The following is a 16,725-nucleotide window of genomic DNA, read 5'->3' on the forward strand; positions in this document are numbered from 1 at the left end:
TTTCTTTAATCTGCATGCACAAAAACCTTTTACTTTTTATGTTCTCGTTTCATTTAATACAATAACTTTTTTAAAACAAGAAACAATATTACAATGGCGATTATGATTAGAGACAGCTGTGGTCATTGAGCTCAGTTAAGATTTAGAATTGAAACTACTATTATAACGATTAGTTTCTGAGCGTAAACGTTCACATTTCAGTAGGCAGAATATCTTTACTTTGAAATAATTACTATCTCCGATTAAATCTTGACAGGATCTCTAGTTTTACAAATGCAGAGGAGACAACCCACGTTACTAGTCGTAAAATTAGGAGAAGATAGAGCTCACCTGAGATCTGCTGTGTTTGAAGACTGGCGCTTTCCAGAGCCGGGACTCTCGGGAAAGCGCGTCTTCCAGCAGGATTGCCAGTCGGCATTCGTCTGATCCTGTAGGACACTTCATCGTACCACCGTCCCCGGGACTGGCCAGGTTTCCCTTGGGGGACAGCTACCTGTGACAGGGTACGTCATCCGCACTTAGTGTGTTAAAAAAAATCTAAAATTGAACTTTACGGCTCTCATGTTTTTTACAGAACATTCTCCACTCACGAAAATTACAGAACGTTTCCTTTAATTTCAAATCGTGACATTCATTTCATAATCTGGTCAAGGAATTCCCCTTGCCAAGCAAACTGTTCACAAGGAAAACCGAAACTTCATGATTACAAAAGAGCAGCCAGTCTGCGTTAAAACGCGAGAATTTCAGGGTCTTCCAAAAGTGGATCACATCTTCTGCTTTGTTTTAAAGTTAAAACAACTAAATAGTGCTATTTTTTTATCAAGAATTGTCAGTGATTTCCTGTGCATGAGAAACATTTTCCGATTTCAAACTTTGCAGAACCTTCACTAGTCACAGAGTTAGCTAAGGCTCAACAGTCAAATCAGCATTTTGCTCTATAGAGGAAAGAAAGCAGCCTTTCCTTTTTTAAACCTCTTTTTTTCATTAGAATTGAAACAAGTAGTTACTGTTTCATCACTGTAGTACCCGGACTAAACAATTACACCACGGACAGATTCAAAATTTAGATCTATGAAAAATCAATACGTTTATAAACTAGGAACCCTCCAAATTCCCAAAAGCAAAAACAGCGGGTAAAATTTGTCCGGTGCACTCAAACATTCACCGTATTGACTTAGTAGGTTAACGGAGGACGCAGTTTGCTAAACGAGTTTCTATGTACTGTATTCTCCCTACACAAAACCAAGAAAGAAGTTGAACGATGCATGCTATATTCCTCGTAATATTTGTTTATCAAATATTAGACATTTCCGTGTAGTAGGCTGCTGTAGTAATTTGCATGTTGCATTGGAGCACCCTGGTTTAATTCTGCGGATTTACTTCAACTCCTCAAGACTAGCCTTAAATTTTCAACTTCTGAAAAACATTCTGGTAAAATATTTTTAGCTGAACTGAAAAAGTGAAAGAGCTGCGAATAACAATAATTGCAACAACATTGCGACAATAATAATTGTAGTAGAGCCGCGTAGGTAACATCACTACCCGTATTGTGAGAAGCCAGCGTAACAAATGTTAGACTAACACAGGAAGAATAAGAGTAAGAAAGAAATTTGAACCGCACTCTCTTCCCTAACCGATGTCATGGTTGCATAAATTACACCGATGTCTTGTCATGCACCAAGAATTTACTAACATTCTAACCCTCAAATTGTCAATAAGTAGAGCATGCATGAACAGACCACCACAAAACAGAGATGCGCACATACCAAAAAAGAAAACAAGTTATGATATTGCATGCAAGATTAAAACGATTTTAATTATTCATATGAGTACTTTTATGACAGAAACGATTCTTTAGCATTAATGTAACCACAGTACAGTACATACCTACTAATGGGCGGGACGAGATTTCTTTGGTTATGTATATACACCCATAACCTATACATTGATATGAAAAAGCCACAATTCAAGAAAACAAATCCCCCTTACCTCTCCGTATCGAATCACGAAAATATCCTCCGACCTACGGCGCATTTAAAATTTTCAAGTTAAACCTCTCTTCATTCGTCCATTTTGTCATAAACAAAGGGGTGAAAATCTACAACACAGCAGAAGGGACCTTTTGTTGATCGTAAAACAAATCTGGAATATTTCGCTGTACAGCTTCCGAACCAAAACTCTGGCACATCGTAAAATGCCTCTGATTACGGAACACAATAAAAAAAAAGATGAAAAATACAGGAATAGTGGAAAGCTAAACAATCAAAACAAAAACAGCCATCTCTTAAGAGGCGTACGCCAGTTTGTGGCAATATATGTATGATATTTGAACAGCTTGGCTCCTCCTACACTGTCGTCACTGGGCTACGTGAGTTGTTTCAGGAACAAGCTCAGGGCTCGAATTGTGTTAATCGGTCAGACAAGCTGGTGAAGGCACTGAAGTTATGCAAAGTATTATAATAAAAGAAAGGCAACTTCCGCATAAGGCATATATATATTTTAGACATATTGTATAGTAAGCACATACACACACAATTCAGGTTTAAAATGTCTCTGTCAAAGAATTACGAGGAATGTGAAACTGTATTTGACTACTGTATATTCTAACTATAAGCACCATCCATGTTACTGACACATGCAGTATAATAAATTCGTATATATTATTTGTTTGTAATTGAATTTTCTGACAAATGCTTAGCAAGAACTGCATCAAAGTGTGCCTATTGATTATAAAGTCAATGTATGCAAGAACTGGATTGCTGGATGCATTCTTTATTTTATTTGCAACCTCCTGGTCACTTCATATGACAACAGAACACCGATTTAATTTGTGCAGTGATCTTCTGTCTGTTGGCGCTGGGGCAGATGGGCTACAGCCTGTTCTCCTGGCTCTAAAGTAGCAGGACAGCTTCCAGACGTGCTTCACTGTCAGCTGTGGCCTTTCTAAAAGTTTCAGATTTCAAGGTCTTCGTCTCAGTGATTACACATGGTACAACCTAAAATAGCATAGCAGAGACGGCTTAATCTGAAAACCTAAACCATGAATTATTTTTCAGAGTAACACAACATGAATTCTTAGCCATCCACTTAGCTGGTTCCCAATGAGCAGTGAAAAATGGTTCAGTGTTCAAATCTTTTATTATATCCATTGCAAAAGAATATTCTCCTCAAAACTGTAATTTATAGGAAAATAATAAATAGATATAGTAAAAGTCTGCATGAAATATATATTAAGATAGTATAACCTACAAGAATATTCCATTAACAGTATTTTGTTGATATCAAACTTTCAATATGCTGTTTTCTGAAAGATCCAAAAATCGTTTTTTAAAGAATTCCACAAGTGGCATTCTTTAAAATGCACAGCGAGAGTGTATTATAGTTATAGTTACACTTCTATTAGGCCTGAAAATAAGAGCTGGAGACAGATTTTGAATAGTCTTTCAAGTTCAATACTTTATTGCCATAACAACCAGTTCCATGGAATTAGGTTTGGCTAGCTCATTCAATTGAAGACACATGATGCAAATATGCGACATAAAGCAGATAATTGATAGCCTCCACCCAGCACAAGAACAAACATCCTAAACGCATGATAAATAACAGTGAGGCCTGATGGAGTAATGACATACTGTGCAAGATCTCAAAGTGCAACGTTTCTGCACCTCACCTACTCCAGGTAGGTGCTGTAACAGAACAGAGGGGAGAGAAGTAAATGCAAGTTAGGCAGGGTGGGAAGGGTCGGTGAGGATCTTGAAAGCTTTGCATTGTGGTCTAGAAAGGCAGAGCAAGTCCACAGAGAGAAGGTGGCATCCTACAATCTTTCATCAAAAGTGTGTGAAAATTGGACCATTGAACAATGAACCTTAAACTGTAGAAGATTTAGGTGTAAAAGGAGAAGGTAAAAATATGTTTTAATTTTTTTTATTACATTATAACTTATTTAAACTATTTTTTTTACCAATAGTTGAACTGGGAAGGAACCGTTTGTGGAAAAATCTTTCTGGGTGCATACAGCGTTTAATTTGAATCACAGCTGTGCTGTTGGAAATGCATGCTACTTTAGCACTGACGAGCTGTACTTGTACGGCACAGACTATTCCAGCCTGATATGATATGCCTCTGAATATGCAGTAGTATGAGCCTGCAGATCTCAGCTGTGGCTGTCTCAGCTGTCTGGTCACATGAGCAGTACAGTTCTGATGAAGACGCAATTTACACTGATTGATAGTTTAGTTAGCGAATAAGTGGTGAATACAGACTCGTATTACTACGATTTTGACCAATCCCACCGCTCCCTGGGATGGTTTTGGAAGCTATGTCCCGCCCTACTACTTTATATATAAGTAAGGACGGACATTTTGTTGCTTTTAGCCAAGGGTAGGGAGTGTGCAGGGGTTTGAAGTTCTGGGGGTTACACCGGCTCCTCAATAAATTCATGCTTACACATATTTATGTACTTTAGTGCAATTTTTATTTACCTTTGCGAAAAGGTGACTTTTTCACAAAGTTGCTAAAAGGAATAAACCTACTTTGTATTTACCCAGCTTTTCACATCTTATTTTTTTATTCCAGTGAGGATAGAGGTAAGTTATGACTTAAATATTGTATTTATTCTTTAAAGATGTGGTACAGTAAGAATTGGTTGACGGATCACTGCATGAACGTAATCAAAATGTCGAATAGCTTAAAAACCTCAACGCTGATTTCTAAATGTAGGTTTACTTTGAACGTTTTACAAATTTGTATATTTTTCAGTAACAACCTTTGCCGTCATTGACTTGAGTGGAGTCGGGCATGTTCAGACATGAGTCGACAAGGCTCTCTCAGACGGGCACTGTCTGATGACGCGCAGACCTGCGCCTTTTGCTAGTCGTTAAATTAATTTTAAAATCGATGTTTTATTGTTGAAAGCGGGGAGATCGTTATATCAACTTATTTACTCAAGACAGTGGTGGTCTATTCTATGGTATTTTTGAGTTTTGACACTTTTGGAAGTGTCCCCCTGCAATTTTTAAGTTATGTAACGAAAGCCTTTAACTTGAGCTGTTTATCCAGGCTCGATGTCTAAACGGGCACTGCTGAAGGTCGTGATGGCACTTAAAAAGTACTTTTCTATAATTCTTAGAAATGCATTCAATACAACGCCTCTGACTTTCCGTCTTTAAGATGCATGGCCCATAGGAATAAGAAGTATGTCAAACGGAGTTTGTGTTAGTTTACGAAAGGCGTTTACTTTTCTTGCCGCATCAGATGATTGACACGGTGGCGGCTCCCGAGACGACTTTTCCAGTCCAGCTGAAGATGCTTCTAGAACAGGAGGCCAGGTACCAACCCAAGCTCTGCGGCTTGAGGATCATCGAGTCCGCCCAGGACAACGGGCTCAGGATGACGGCGGCGCTCCGGGACTTCCAGGTGAAGGAGCTGCTGTCCCTGACTCGGTTCTTCGGCTTCAGTGCAGAGAGCTTTTCTCTGGCGGTGAACCTTCTGGATAGATTCCTGGCTCAGATGAAGGTATGCGTCGATTCATTGACCATAAAATGCTGTAGACCTGCTGTAGACCTGCTGTAGGTGGTGTGCCGGTGTTTTAGTGCTTGCAAACCATTCATTGATGCTTGATGTAAAAACGTGTATCACCGTTTGAAACTGTGTTAAAAGTATCCACCAAGCTAATATCTTGAGACTTAATGTTGGCTGGTAGCTCTTGTTGGTGTTTGAAAGTTTATCACGTCCTTTCACACTCACTTTTCTTAAATTCTGCATTTAATATCTTGCACCATCTGAATAATTTCCTGAACATCAAACTTAAATCTTGATCCATATCGTCTACAAGCAGTAATGAAACTGAAGGGTAGTGCTGGGCATTTTGCTATTTTTGAAAATTTTTTTTAACCTGTTAAAATGGATTTCTTCTTGCTTTTATGACTTACAATTGTACAACTCTGTTGTCCAGGTGCAGCCTAAACATCTATCCTGTGTGGGACTCTGCTGTTTCTACATTGCTGTGAAGGTGTCTGAGGATGAGAAGAATATTCCTCTGGCCAATGATTTAATACGGATAAGCCAGCACAGGTTTACTGTGTCGGACATGATGAGAATGGAGAAGATTGTTCTGGAAAAGCTGCACTGGAAGGCAAAGGCCACAACTTCTCTGCATTTCCTGAGGCTGTATTACTCGCATGTCATTGAGCAGATGCCTGCTGAGAGGTACAGAATCTGTGTAAATAGCAAGGAATGTTCTAGAGTGCTACTCTTTTTGTTTTTGGAATAGGAAACCTAAAGAGCCATTGGTTCTAAAATAAATGCAAAACAAGTTTTGTGGGGGGAAAAAAGGAAAAAATATTACTGTATTAGTTTTGTGCATTGTTTAAAAATATTTGTCTGTTAACTAAGTGCATACATTAAGCACCCTTTAATGAATGAATGCTTTATGTCTAAGATATACCAAGATTTCTAAAGGTTTTCACTCTTCATGTTTTAGAAAGAAGATGCTGAACATTGAACGATTAGAAGCTCAACTGAAAGCTTGCTACTGTTGTTTTTCCTTCTCCAAAGTAAAGGTAAGAGAACCTTTGCTAGTTATCTAAAGTTTTATATTGACATTATCTACTGTTACTAACTTCCTGTTAAAGGAAGTAACTTATTTTCTGAATTGAAAAAGTTTCAGAAGCTGTTAAGGTTAATGCACGCCAATATAGTACTACCATAGCATCTGTCAGCTATTTGAATATAGCAGAATATTCAAGCATTTACCTCTTGTTTTATCAGATTCTACTTTGGGTACAAATGTAGCAAATGTAATGTTTGTCCATTTTGCTGGTAAATGTAGTGAATCTTGTTAGATTAGTCTGGGGACACCGTCAATTTCCATAGTTCAGTGTTCCTCTTGCTTTTAAATCTTAACTATAAATTGTTCTGACCTGTTTGATGTCTATATTGTAAGGTTTTTTTTAGACCTATTGTAATTATGCCTCACAGATATTGTATGCAAGTTGCAATTTTAGGTATAGTTGTTTTTTTTTAGTTCCAGGTACTTGAACCTCGCAGTTAAAACCAAATGTGCTTGAGATAAGTTGAAATGCATCTGTGGACTAGTGGAGATTACACATGTAGTCTCAAACTCTTTAGATTGTGTTTTAGTTGAAGGCATTTCATCAGTTTGCTTCTTATGGATTTTCTTGGCATTTCAGTATTGATAAAGGTTGAGCTTCAGTCTTGTCTTGATAAAAGCTCTAATCAGTAACTTTTTACAGCCCTCTCTGCTTGCACTGGCTGTATTAGCTTTGGAGATCCAGGAACAAAGCCTCCATGAACTGACAGAAGAGTTCCAGAGCCTCAAGCAGTATTCCAATGTAAGTGTCAAGGAATGTTTGGACGAAGGCATTGAACTGGGGGGACAGAGCTGAATATAAACTGTAACCTAAGCTTTTGCACAAACTAAATTCTAAATGTTTTTCTGAAGTGGATATGTCAATGGCATCATATTCATCCTGTGTGATAGAATGGTTGCCACCAACTAAGATTTCCTGTGCCATGTTCAAGTCTTTTTGTTACCTGAATCACTTGGTTTCTCCTTGTTTTTAGTGAGAGGCACCAGCACTTATTCATATTGAGTAATATGAATATCAGTGTTGATGGGAAATTTATGTCTTAAGTTTTGGATCCTTTGCTAATCTTGCATTCATGTTTCAAGAACATGTAGCTGAAAGGATCGTTTTAAAGCAGCTGAGTCAAATGCTGCACGTTTTGCTTTTGAGACTGAATTACTGGTGGATGTGTAGATGAAATTTAGTACTACTGAAGCACCTACATAATGAGCCTGAGTCAGTTAATTCACAAAGTTACAAGTCTGAGTGATGAAGTTTGGGGAAAAATATTGAATGTACACTTTTCAGTTGAAATCGCCTTTTCACAATTATTCAACATGATTAAACTTGCAGCCTATCTAGGCATGCCTTGATTGATAATGTATTAATGTATTTGATTTAGCAATCTTTAGGGTTTCTAATTGTAGAGTAGTAAAATACTTTAAGCCAGTTCAGACTCTATTTCTTTATCTGATGAAGTTTATCAATATATATATTTCTGGGATGTCAAATCCATTTTTTGTAGTGTTAATACTGCTCCGTAATGAAACCTTTTGAGACAGTTGCTTGAATGGTCTGATCCAGTTGTATATTTCCATAGTGCAGTGGGATTTTCCATATCGAAGTGGTAGAAAAGGTGCTGGAGTTGCTATAAAGCTTTTTCATGTAGGCTCACAGTTTTGAAAACTTACAAATTTGATATTAATGAAAACATCGAATTGTCAATCACTGTTTTTCTCTAGATTAAGGAGGGGGACCTTATCTGTGTGAGAGAGATGGTGGCAAAGTGCCTTGCTGAGTACTCCTCTACAAAGTGCACAAAGCCAGACAACCACAAGCTGAGGTGGATTGTATCAGGCCGGACTGCAAGACAATTGAAACACAGCTACTACAGGATCGCCCATCTGCCCACAATTCCTGAAGCAGCCTGTTAAGATGGATGAAATATAGGTAAATTTATTTTATAAAGAGGCTTTGATCCTGCAGCCTGCCCCACCCAAATACATTTTCAATTTCAACTTTAAGAAGTATTAAAGATCTTTATTTGCATTTAAAAGGTTAAAATGTCTGGTCCTGTCTTAAGCTTAAAGGTAGCATCTTCATAGTATGGAGCTTTTTTAAGATCCCTGTTCATCAAAGCCTCTTAACATAATTTGTCTATGTGGCTTTTTAAAAATACTAACTTGCTTTTTTTTTACTTTTGCAGGTATGGAAGAATGCTTTCTCTCCCAGCAGAAAAGAAAAAAGATAGTTGCTAGTTGCGTTACTATGACATTACTAATTTAGTTACAGCAAAGTGAAGTTTAACTATGAAAGGGAAAGTATTTCAATATGCTTTGATCATTTCTAGAATGGTCAGCTTCATTAAGACTTGAAGATTTGGTCTCTGTAGTAGTACCACATTTTATGCTTTAAAGGGATCAGTCTTAATTGGAAACACTTTAGAAGTCTCATATAACATTTCCTAGTGGTTCTACAGACCCTGATTATCACCAGCTCTGGACAAGCTAATCTTAATTTAGGTAAGGAAGTCTAGTACTAGTGCTAATCAGGGTCTGTCCAGCTAACCCTTTATTTTAAAGCTGTGAATTTTTTTTAACCCTGTGAGGTTAAAAAAAAAAACTGGGCATGACTTATATTGTCTCAAATCATTGAATACATGTTTAAGTTTTGAGGTAGGCTTTACAAAAAATGTAAGCAGGTAGTTAAAACTAAAATCTAATGTTTTGCAGTATTTGCACACAAATAGCATTTGCATTTTGTTACTTTTAATATTTTGAAATTGCTTAAACTTGTTTATACCTGAGACTTAATATGACAATACTGCTATTACACTGTGCAAACAAGCCAGGTGAATGACATTCTGTGCATCTTTTGCCAAAATGGAAAGTAGTTTATTTATCTTTTGTCTCAATGTCAAACCTTCAGTTACAAAGTAAAGGACATCTTTTGGTAATGTCAGACAAGACCAGGGGAACCTTGTTCTATAGTGGGTGAAGGCTTGTATTATGTGTATGTATGTGCTCTGAAATCGGTGCTATGGTTATTAAGTTAGGCCTTGGCACTGGTGATTGGTCTAAAAGTATTGAACCACCTAGGTCCTCAGTCCACTATGTGGAAGAGGAGGAAGAAGGGTTTTGTGATTTAAAACATTGGAACCAAGAAACCGGGCCCAAAACCCTTAAACTTCCAACCTAGGTAGCTGAACAAGCCTATTGCACACTCCTACCCTAAGGTATATATATATTTTTTCATTTCTCTATTACACTGCAATGTATCCCCCAGATTAAGGAAAATGAAAGTGATCCTTAATGTATATGTGGAGGGTACATGTAAAGCTCTGAGCCTGGGCTATTGTTATTGTTAAGTGCCTGTTTAATAGTCCTGTAATTGCTTGTCACAAGTCTGCAACATGAAAGGCGTTACACTAACAACTTTTTTTATTTTTGAAAAGTACAGGAAAAGTAGCCTAAGTTTTTTGGAAACTGTTAATGAAAAGTCTTGTTGGTTACACCACTTCAAAACCTTTGAGAATACCTTATTTGAAGTACAGCAGAACATGTTTTAAATGCATCTCAAAATTGGATTTGTCTGGTTTAAACTAAATGTAGAATAGCAGAAATGGAGTTCTGAGTGTTTAAAGTGAGATATTGTAAAATGCTCAGTTAACGTGTTGACTTTGAAGTTCCAGTTGCCTAATGGCAAGAAAAAAGTAAACCGCTCCCCTTTTAAAATTTATTTTGAAGGACTAAAATTGGCAAAATCTCCTAAATGGAGAAATCCTCTTTTCAAACTAAGGGTCCTAAACACAAAATTGTTACAACCACATTGCCATATAAAGGCAGTCTGTTCTAATGTATTCATTAAGGTATGATGGCTTTACAATGCAGTACTGTGTGAACATTTTCTTATTTAACTGCAGAATGTGATGGTGGCTTCTTTAAAGACTGATCTGATGATGACTTTTTTGAAGTGTAAACCTTTCAATAAACTCTTATTGAAATGCAGTAGATGTCTTGTCATTCAGAAATACACACAAGGCTGATTTTTGCCATGTTGACTGCAGATTTCATTTGGGTAAATAAACCTGAGGGGAAAAAAAAGTAGATGAGTTTCTTTGAAGCTCTTGTTGCGATTCACCTGTTTTATATGAAGCTTGACAGTACCTTGCAGGTGGTGGGGGGGAGTGGAAGGAATGCAATGCTAACACATACTGTAGTCACTGTAGTTTTGACAATATTGCCTAGCATACTTGGGCAGTACCTGGGAATAATGGTGTATGAACCCTGTATACCCACGAGAGAGTACCCCCTACTATTTCATTGGCAGCCATGGAGTACTGCAAGTGTGGTGAAAGGGTGTGTTCACAATGCAATAGATCTTGGACACACAGCACACATTCACAGCAGGTACACTCCTAGTCATTAAATGTGCTATAATTCTCAACCTGCACTTCACGTGACTGGCTTTGTTTATCTTAATTGCGGTTCATGGTTTTACTCCATTTTAACTGATTAATTTTCATATTATGATTTTTGTTCCAATTAAAAGTCATCATCCTTCATGGAAATGTTGAAAAACCAAACTGAAATTGAAGCAAATTTATTTTTGTACACCATTGTGCAGAAAGCATTTCCTTTACATCTGGTGCACATCTTCTGGGGAAAAACTAGATCCATCCTGACACATGGCTTGCTTAATTAATTTGACATTTTATGAAAGTGTTTCACCTTTAAAGTAGTATTAATTTCTAAATTATTGGACACTTAATTCTGAGATACAAAGGTGGGAGCACTTTCCTTGATCTTGGATGCATCTCATACAGGCTCAATCTTCCACTGCTGAAACTGCTTTGCAAAAACATCTTTTTGACAGTTTAAAAGAAACTAATAGTTTCAAAAGTTTAAGGTCTCATTGTTACCTTATACTTTAATTTAGAAGATAATACTCCTTAAAATCAAAATGCAAAAAAGGAAGGGTAGCCAGAACTTCTTTCTGCCCAACCTAATAGTGTTTCAATTTGCAATAGAAAGAACAGCCCTTATGCAGATCCTTCCATTACGTTTTTGTATACATTAGGTTGATGGACATATCGTAAAACAAATTTGTTTTTTTCTTTCATTCTCAGAGCCTAAATAACTTCATGAATTTAATTAAAACAGTCAAAATGAATGCAGGTTAGTACTGCTATATAGTTGAAAAATAGAAACTACCTTACGAAGTAATCTGGGAGTTGTAATACACAAAATAAAGGCAGAAAAACAAAAAACATTCCTACTCTCCTGATATTTGATGTTTGGACATCTTGTGTAATAAATTGACATACAAAATAAGCCACTAACACAGAACGTCCTTAATATGGTTCTCATTTCCTCTGTTCTTTAGAGTGCTCATATGGCATATCTTTAAGTTTCCCATGAACCATTCTCAGGAAGGCCACATTGTAGGAAGGGCTTCTTAACCACTTTAGTTTCTTTGCTTCTTTCCTTTTCCACAAGACATCAGTCCCTTCATCCGCAAAAACCACTCTGCAATTCTATTTTCCTAAATTGGAAAAGTCTGGTCCACCGCCAGCAAAATTTCCAGAAATCTCTGCACCGCTGAAGTCAAATCCAGGATTCTGCAGGAAAAACAGATATTGTCAATGTAATTGTAGGCATTCAGAATATTGTAAACAATATCCACATTCTTGTCTATGATATCTGAGCTAAAGCAAGGCTGCTCCTTAGAAATATTAACTATTGGTATATTGTTTTGTATAGTGAAAACTCACTGGTAATCTGTTTTGTGGCAGTTCCTAATGTTTTTTTTTTAAAGTATTTGGTTATTATATCTGACTAAATGGATCTCAAATCAGGAAACACAATCTTTTACTGAATTTATAAAGAAAGCTTATGCCACATAAAGCAGGAGATGAAACTAGTTTTACTATTACTGTAGTACAGTACATACAGTTCCAAGAAAAAGGGTTTGGGGTATGTGAACCCTTTGGAATTACCTGGATTTCTGCATTAATTACTCATAAAAATGTGGTCTGATCTTCAACTAAGTCACAATAATAGACAAACACAATCTTCTTAAACTAATAACACACAAACAATTGTACTTCTTGTCAATATTGAACACATCGTTTAAACATTCACAGTCCAGGCTGGAAAAAGTAAACCCTTGTATTTAGTAACTGATAGAACCTCCTTAAGCAGCAATAACCTCCACCAAACATTTCTTGTAACTGCTGATGAGACTTGCACAATGGTTAGGAGGAACTCTAGACCATTCCTTCTTACAAAATAAAGTTTTAGTTCATTGAGATTTCTGGGATTCCTTGCATGAACAGCTCTCTCCAGATCATGCCACAGCATCTCAATTGGGTTGAGGTCTGGACTCTGACTTGGCCATTCCAGAACACAACTTGTCTTCTGCTTAAGCCATTCTGTTGTTGATTTACTCCTGTGTTTCTGGTCACTGCCTTGTTGCATCACCCAACTTCTATTAAGCTTCAGGTGACGGACCTTTCTCCTATAAAATTTCTTGATACAATTTTGAATTCATAGTTCACTCTATGATAGCAAGCTACTGTATACAGGCCCCAAGGCAGCAAACCAGCCCCAAACCATGATGCTCCCTCTACCATGCTTCATGGTTGGGATGAGGTTTTGGTGTTGGTATGCAGTGCTTTTTTTCCTTCAAACATAGCATTGTGCATTTCTGCCAAAGAGTTCACCTTTTGTCTAATCTGTCTACAGAACTTTGTCCCAGTTGTGGAACATCCAGGTGGTCTTTTGCAAACTTGAGACGTGCAGCAATGTTTTTTTTTGGAGAGCAGTGGTTTCCTCCGTGGTGTCCTTCCATTAACACCATTCATGTTCAGTGCTTTCCTTATAGTGGACACATGAACAGAGACTTTGGCAAGTTGAAGAGATTTCTGCAGGTCCTTTGCTGTTACCCTAGGGTTCTTTTTCCTCCTTCAGCATGGCACTCTACGCTCTTGCTGTGATCTTTGCAGGACGCCCACTCCTAGTGAGAGTAGCAACAGTACTGTGGATTGATAATTTACTGTGGATTGATGAACACCCAGGCCTTTAGAAATGCTTTTGTAGCCTTTTCCAGCTTTATGCATCTCTACAATTCGTCTTCTAAGGTCCTCTGATATTTTATTTTGATCAGGGCATGGCGGACATGAACAGCTCTTTCTTGAGAAGAGCAGGCTCTGTCAGTAACCAGACTTTGTGTGTCTTTTTTATAGGGCAGGGCACCTCCAACCCACAGCTCCAATCTCATTGATTGGAACATCTGACTCCAATTAGCTTTTGGAGAAGTCATTAGCCTAGTGGTTCACAAACTTTTTCCAACCTAGACTGTGAATGTTTAAACGATGTGTTCAGTACTGACAGGAACAAGTACAATTGTTTGTGTGTTATTAGTTTAAGTAGATTGTGTTTGTCTATTATTGTGACTTAATTGAAGATCAGACCACATTTTTATGAGTAATCAATGCAGAAATCCAGGTAATTCCAAAGGGTTCACAGCCTTTTTCTTGCAACTGTACATGAACTTATTCTTATATGTGGTTTAAAAAATTAGGAGTATTCCCATCCAAAACTTATTTTGTCCTATACTGGCATGCTAGCCAGGTTTCTTAACATTTCTGGTGTTTAGGTGTACACTGTAGCTGGATGTTCACAGCTAAACATAAACTATCATCACACATGGCTATTTCGAGGAGATGTGCATTTATACGGATTTCCTCTCTCACGTATTGGGACAGGTAATGGTTAATCAATAAATGCACTAATGATTGGTTTAGAGCTTTCATTATTTTAAATGGTTTTTAAGCGAATGTTCTTCCGATAAGTGATTTAAATGGTAGCACCAGACTTTTGTCTGAATTATGCTTTTATTGATATCATAGACACGTTAAATGCAAACAGAGAGCACTACTGAACTCCCTACAGCCATACCAGACAGGTGAGTGGGAGGGTACTAACCTCTTATCTTTTGAGCTCCACAGTGCCTGCTAGGACAGCTGGCACTGAATGTAAGACTGGCACACCTTACTAATATTAATGCAAGTCTGCAGGCACTCAGTAAATAGCTGGAACCCATTGATCCCAGCCTTACCACAGGAGACAGTCCGCCAGGTGTGCACTGCTGCAAGGCAATGCCCTCCCCACAAGCCCCTGACGGAACCACAGAATATCTAAAGGACAGCACCAGTCTAGATACCATCAAGCCTGCTGAGCTTCATAACAAATCAGCATTATATTAAATGCAAGCACAACAATGTAGTACTGACGGTCTCAGGAAAAAAAATCCTATAGATCCGTAATTCTCACCTCCCTCTGGAATCTCTCCAGAGTTAATTTCCTCTGCATCTGGTCCTGCACCCAGGGGTCCGCACAGTACTCTCCCTCCAACAGCGAAGGCCAGCAGTTTCCTGCCTCCCGATTGGACTTCATTAGAATAATCCGGATAAGCTTCTTATCCTCTGATAACACACGGAAGAACAAGCAGAATGTATTTCTGTTTCTGAATAGTCAAAACACAATATTTTGATTGCAACGCAGACTGTTTAATGGAAAATGCATCTACTTGCAATTTTGCAGTTTAATGAAAAATGCACCTAGTTATCGGACCTACTCGGCAACTCCAGAAAAATACAAAACTCAAAGGCGTTTTATTATTTGTTATATAATATATAATATATAACATACACATGAATATATTTGTTGAAGCAGTTTAATAGTAACTTTGCAGCAGATTAAATAACGTCTTCTTGACTCTATTTCAGTCTTTTAAGCAAAAAGATGAAATAATTTTACTGTATAACCTCGATCTTCAATTTAATCGTCTAAAATAAGATGACTCACCTAATGTCCAGGTTCCTTCGTCTGCAATAGTGGAACCGAACAGTTTTCCCTAAAAGAAATATTAAAAATCAATAACATGCATTTCCTATTTTAACGTCGCAACGTTTAAAGTCCAAAGCAACTGAAAGACTTTAAGACAAATGATTCAAAAGAAGTAAAAATGTTTTCAGAATAAAAAAAAAAATGGACTACGAAATTGTGTCCGTTTAGGAGTTTATCTGGGATGGGCATCATTAAGTGTCGTGAAGTGTCTCTGTCCAAGAAAGTGTATTGTTATTAGGTGTATTGTTATCAATTGGAAGATAAAACATTCCTGGGGTCCCGAAGAGTTCAATGACATCATGCTGAGCAGTCGTGCGTTGTGATGATTTGGTAAATCTTGACAGCAAAACATAACCCTGCCCATAACCCGGATCCCAGGTCAAATCGTGGGAAGAAGATGACGCATTTCGATTGAACCCTACCTTAAAAACGTCTCGTCCCTTTACAGCAAGCTCAATTTGTTTGCTGCCGAGATTACACTTAATGTCTTTAGCAGAAGTTCCCGGAGGAACATCAACTTCAATAAAAACCTCCTCCATGGTCTGATACCAGGCACCCCATGGGGTTTTGCAGGGAATCACCCCGCTTCGTTCATCAAAATGGACCGACATGCCTGGTGCTGCTGGCTAACGCGCTAATGTTCACAAAAGAATAAACGAAATATTTCTTGAATATCTCAGTTTCTTTCCATTTAAAACTTGCAGTCACCTCATAACCTGTATCTAGAAACATGCGTCACTAGACGCGCCAGTGAGTTCATTTAACGTTCTACGTCACATGAACGTAGCGGAAACGTGCTCGTTCCCGGAAATGTAGTCTTTTGAGACGCGGTGCTTGCATTTACAAGCAGTTTTAGAGCACTGATAAAATCTGAGCTCTAAGTCTGGCGTCTACGCTAGTATACACTGGAACAACCAAAGCGAAAGCTATCTAATGTTTATGGTATTAAGCGATGCTCGTTTTTATGCAAGCTTCGGATGGTTATTTACCTTATACATTGTTACCACTCTCCAGGAGAACAAGATGTGTAAAACACGTGAAAAAACATCAGCAAAACGTATTCCTTTTGCTTAGACAATGCAGATTTTCACAGAATATGCAGTGTTTCCTCTAATTTTGCATGTGTTGTAGGGTAGGAGCCTCGAGGCTTCCTTTTATCAAAACAAGAAGCAAGAGTACTATCGATAACAGAATTCCTATCAGCAACAAAATAGCCTTGGGTCTTT

General features: G+C 37.8%; 2 protein-coding genes across 3 annotated transcripts; one reads left to right on the top strand and one right to left on the bottom strand.

Moving 5' to 3' along the window:
- The first annotated feature begins 482 nt into the window (after nucleotides 1-482).
- On the top strand, nucleotides 483-10,594 carry ccng1 (cyclin G1). Of its 2 annotated transcripts, none has more exons than XM_015349465.2 (7): nucleotides 483-503; nucleotides 5,254-5,514; nucleotides 5,954-6,207; nucleotides 6,482-6,560; nucleotides 7,254-7,352; nucleotides 8,330-8,537; nucleotides 8,794-10,594. In XM_015349465.2, exons 2-6 carry the CDS (start codon nucleotides 5,254-5,256, stop codon nucleotides 8,519-8,521), a joined length of 885 nt encoding a protein of 294 aa, XP_015204951.1. In that variant the 5' UTR covers nucleotides 483-503; the 3' UTR covers nucleotides 8,522-8,537; nucleotides 8,794-10,594. The 2 variants fall into 2 exon arrangements, with proteins under 2 accessions (XP_015204951.1, XP_006631876.1); XM_006631813.3 differs by lacking the exon at nucleotides 483-503 and adding an exon at nucleotides 4,365-4,586.
- Nucleotides 10,595-11,173: 579 nt separating this feature from the next.
- Nucleotides 11,174-16,259, bottom strand: nudcd2 (NudC domain containing 2). The gene is made up of 4 exons (XM_006631873.3): nucleotides 15,922-16,259; nucleotides 15,458-15,506; nucleotides 14,924-15,075; nucleotides 11,174-12,207 (listed from the first exon to the last, which is right to left on the bottom strand). Exons 1-4 carry the CDS (start codon nucleotides 16,108-16,110, stop codon nucleotides 12,124-12,126), a joined length of 474 nt encoding a protein of 157 aa, XP_006631936.2. The 5' UTR covers nucleotides 16,111-16,259; the 3' UTR covers nucleotides 11,174-12,123.
- Between the last annotated feature and the right edge of the window lie 466 nt (nucleotides 16,260-16,725).

The sequence above is a fragment of the Lepisosteus oculatus genome, chromosome 11 (assembly GCF_040954835.1).
Source record: "Lepisosteus oculatus isolate fLepOcu1 chromosome 11, fLepOcu1.hap2, whole genome shotgun sequence".
Classification (NCBI taxonomy): domain Eukaryota; kingdom Metazoa; phylum Chordata; class Actinopteri; order Semionotiformes; family Lepisosteidae; genus Lepisosteus; species Lepisosteus oculatus.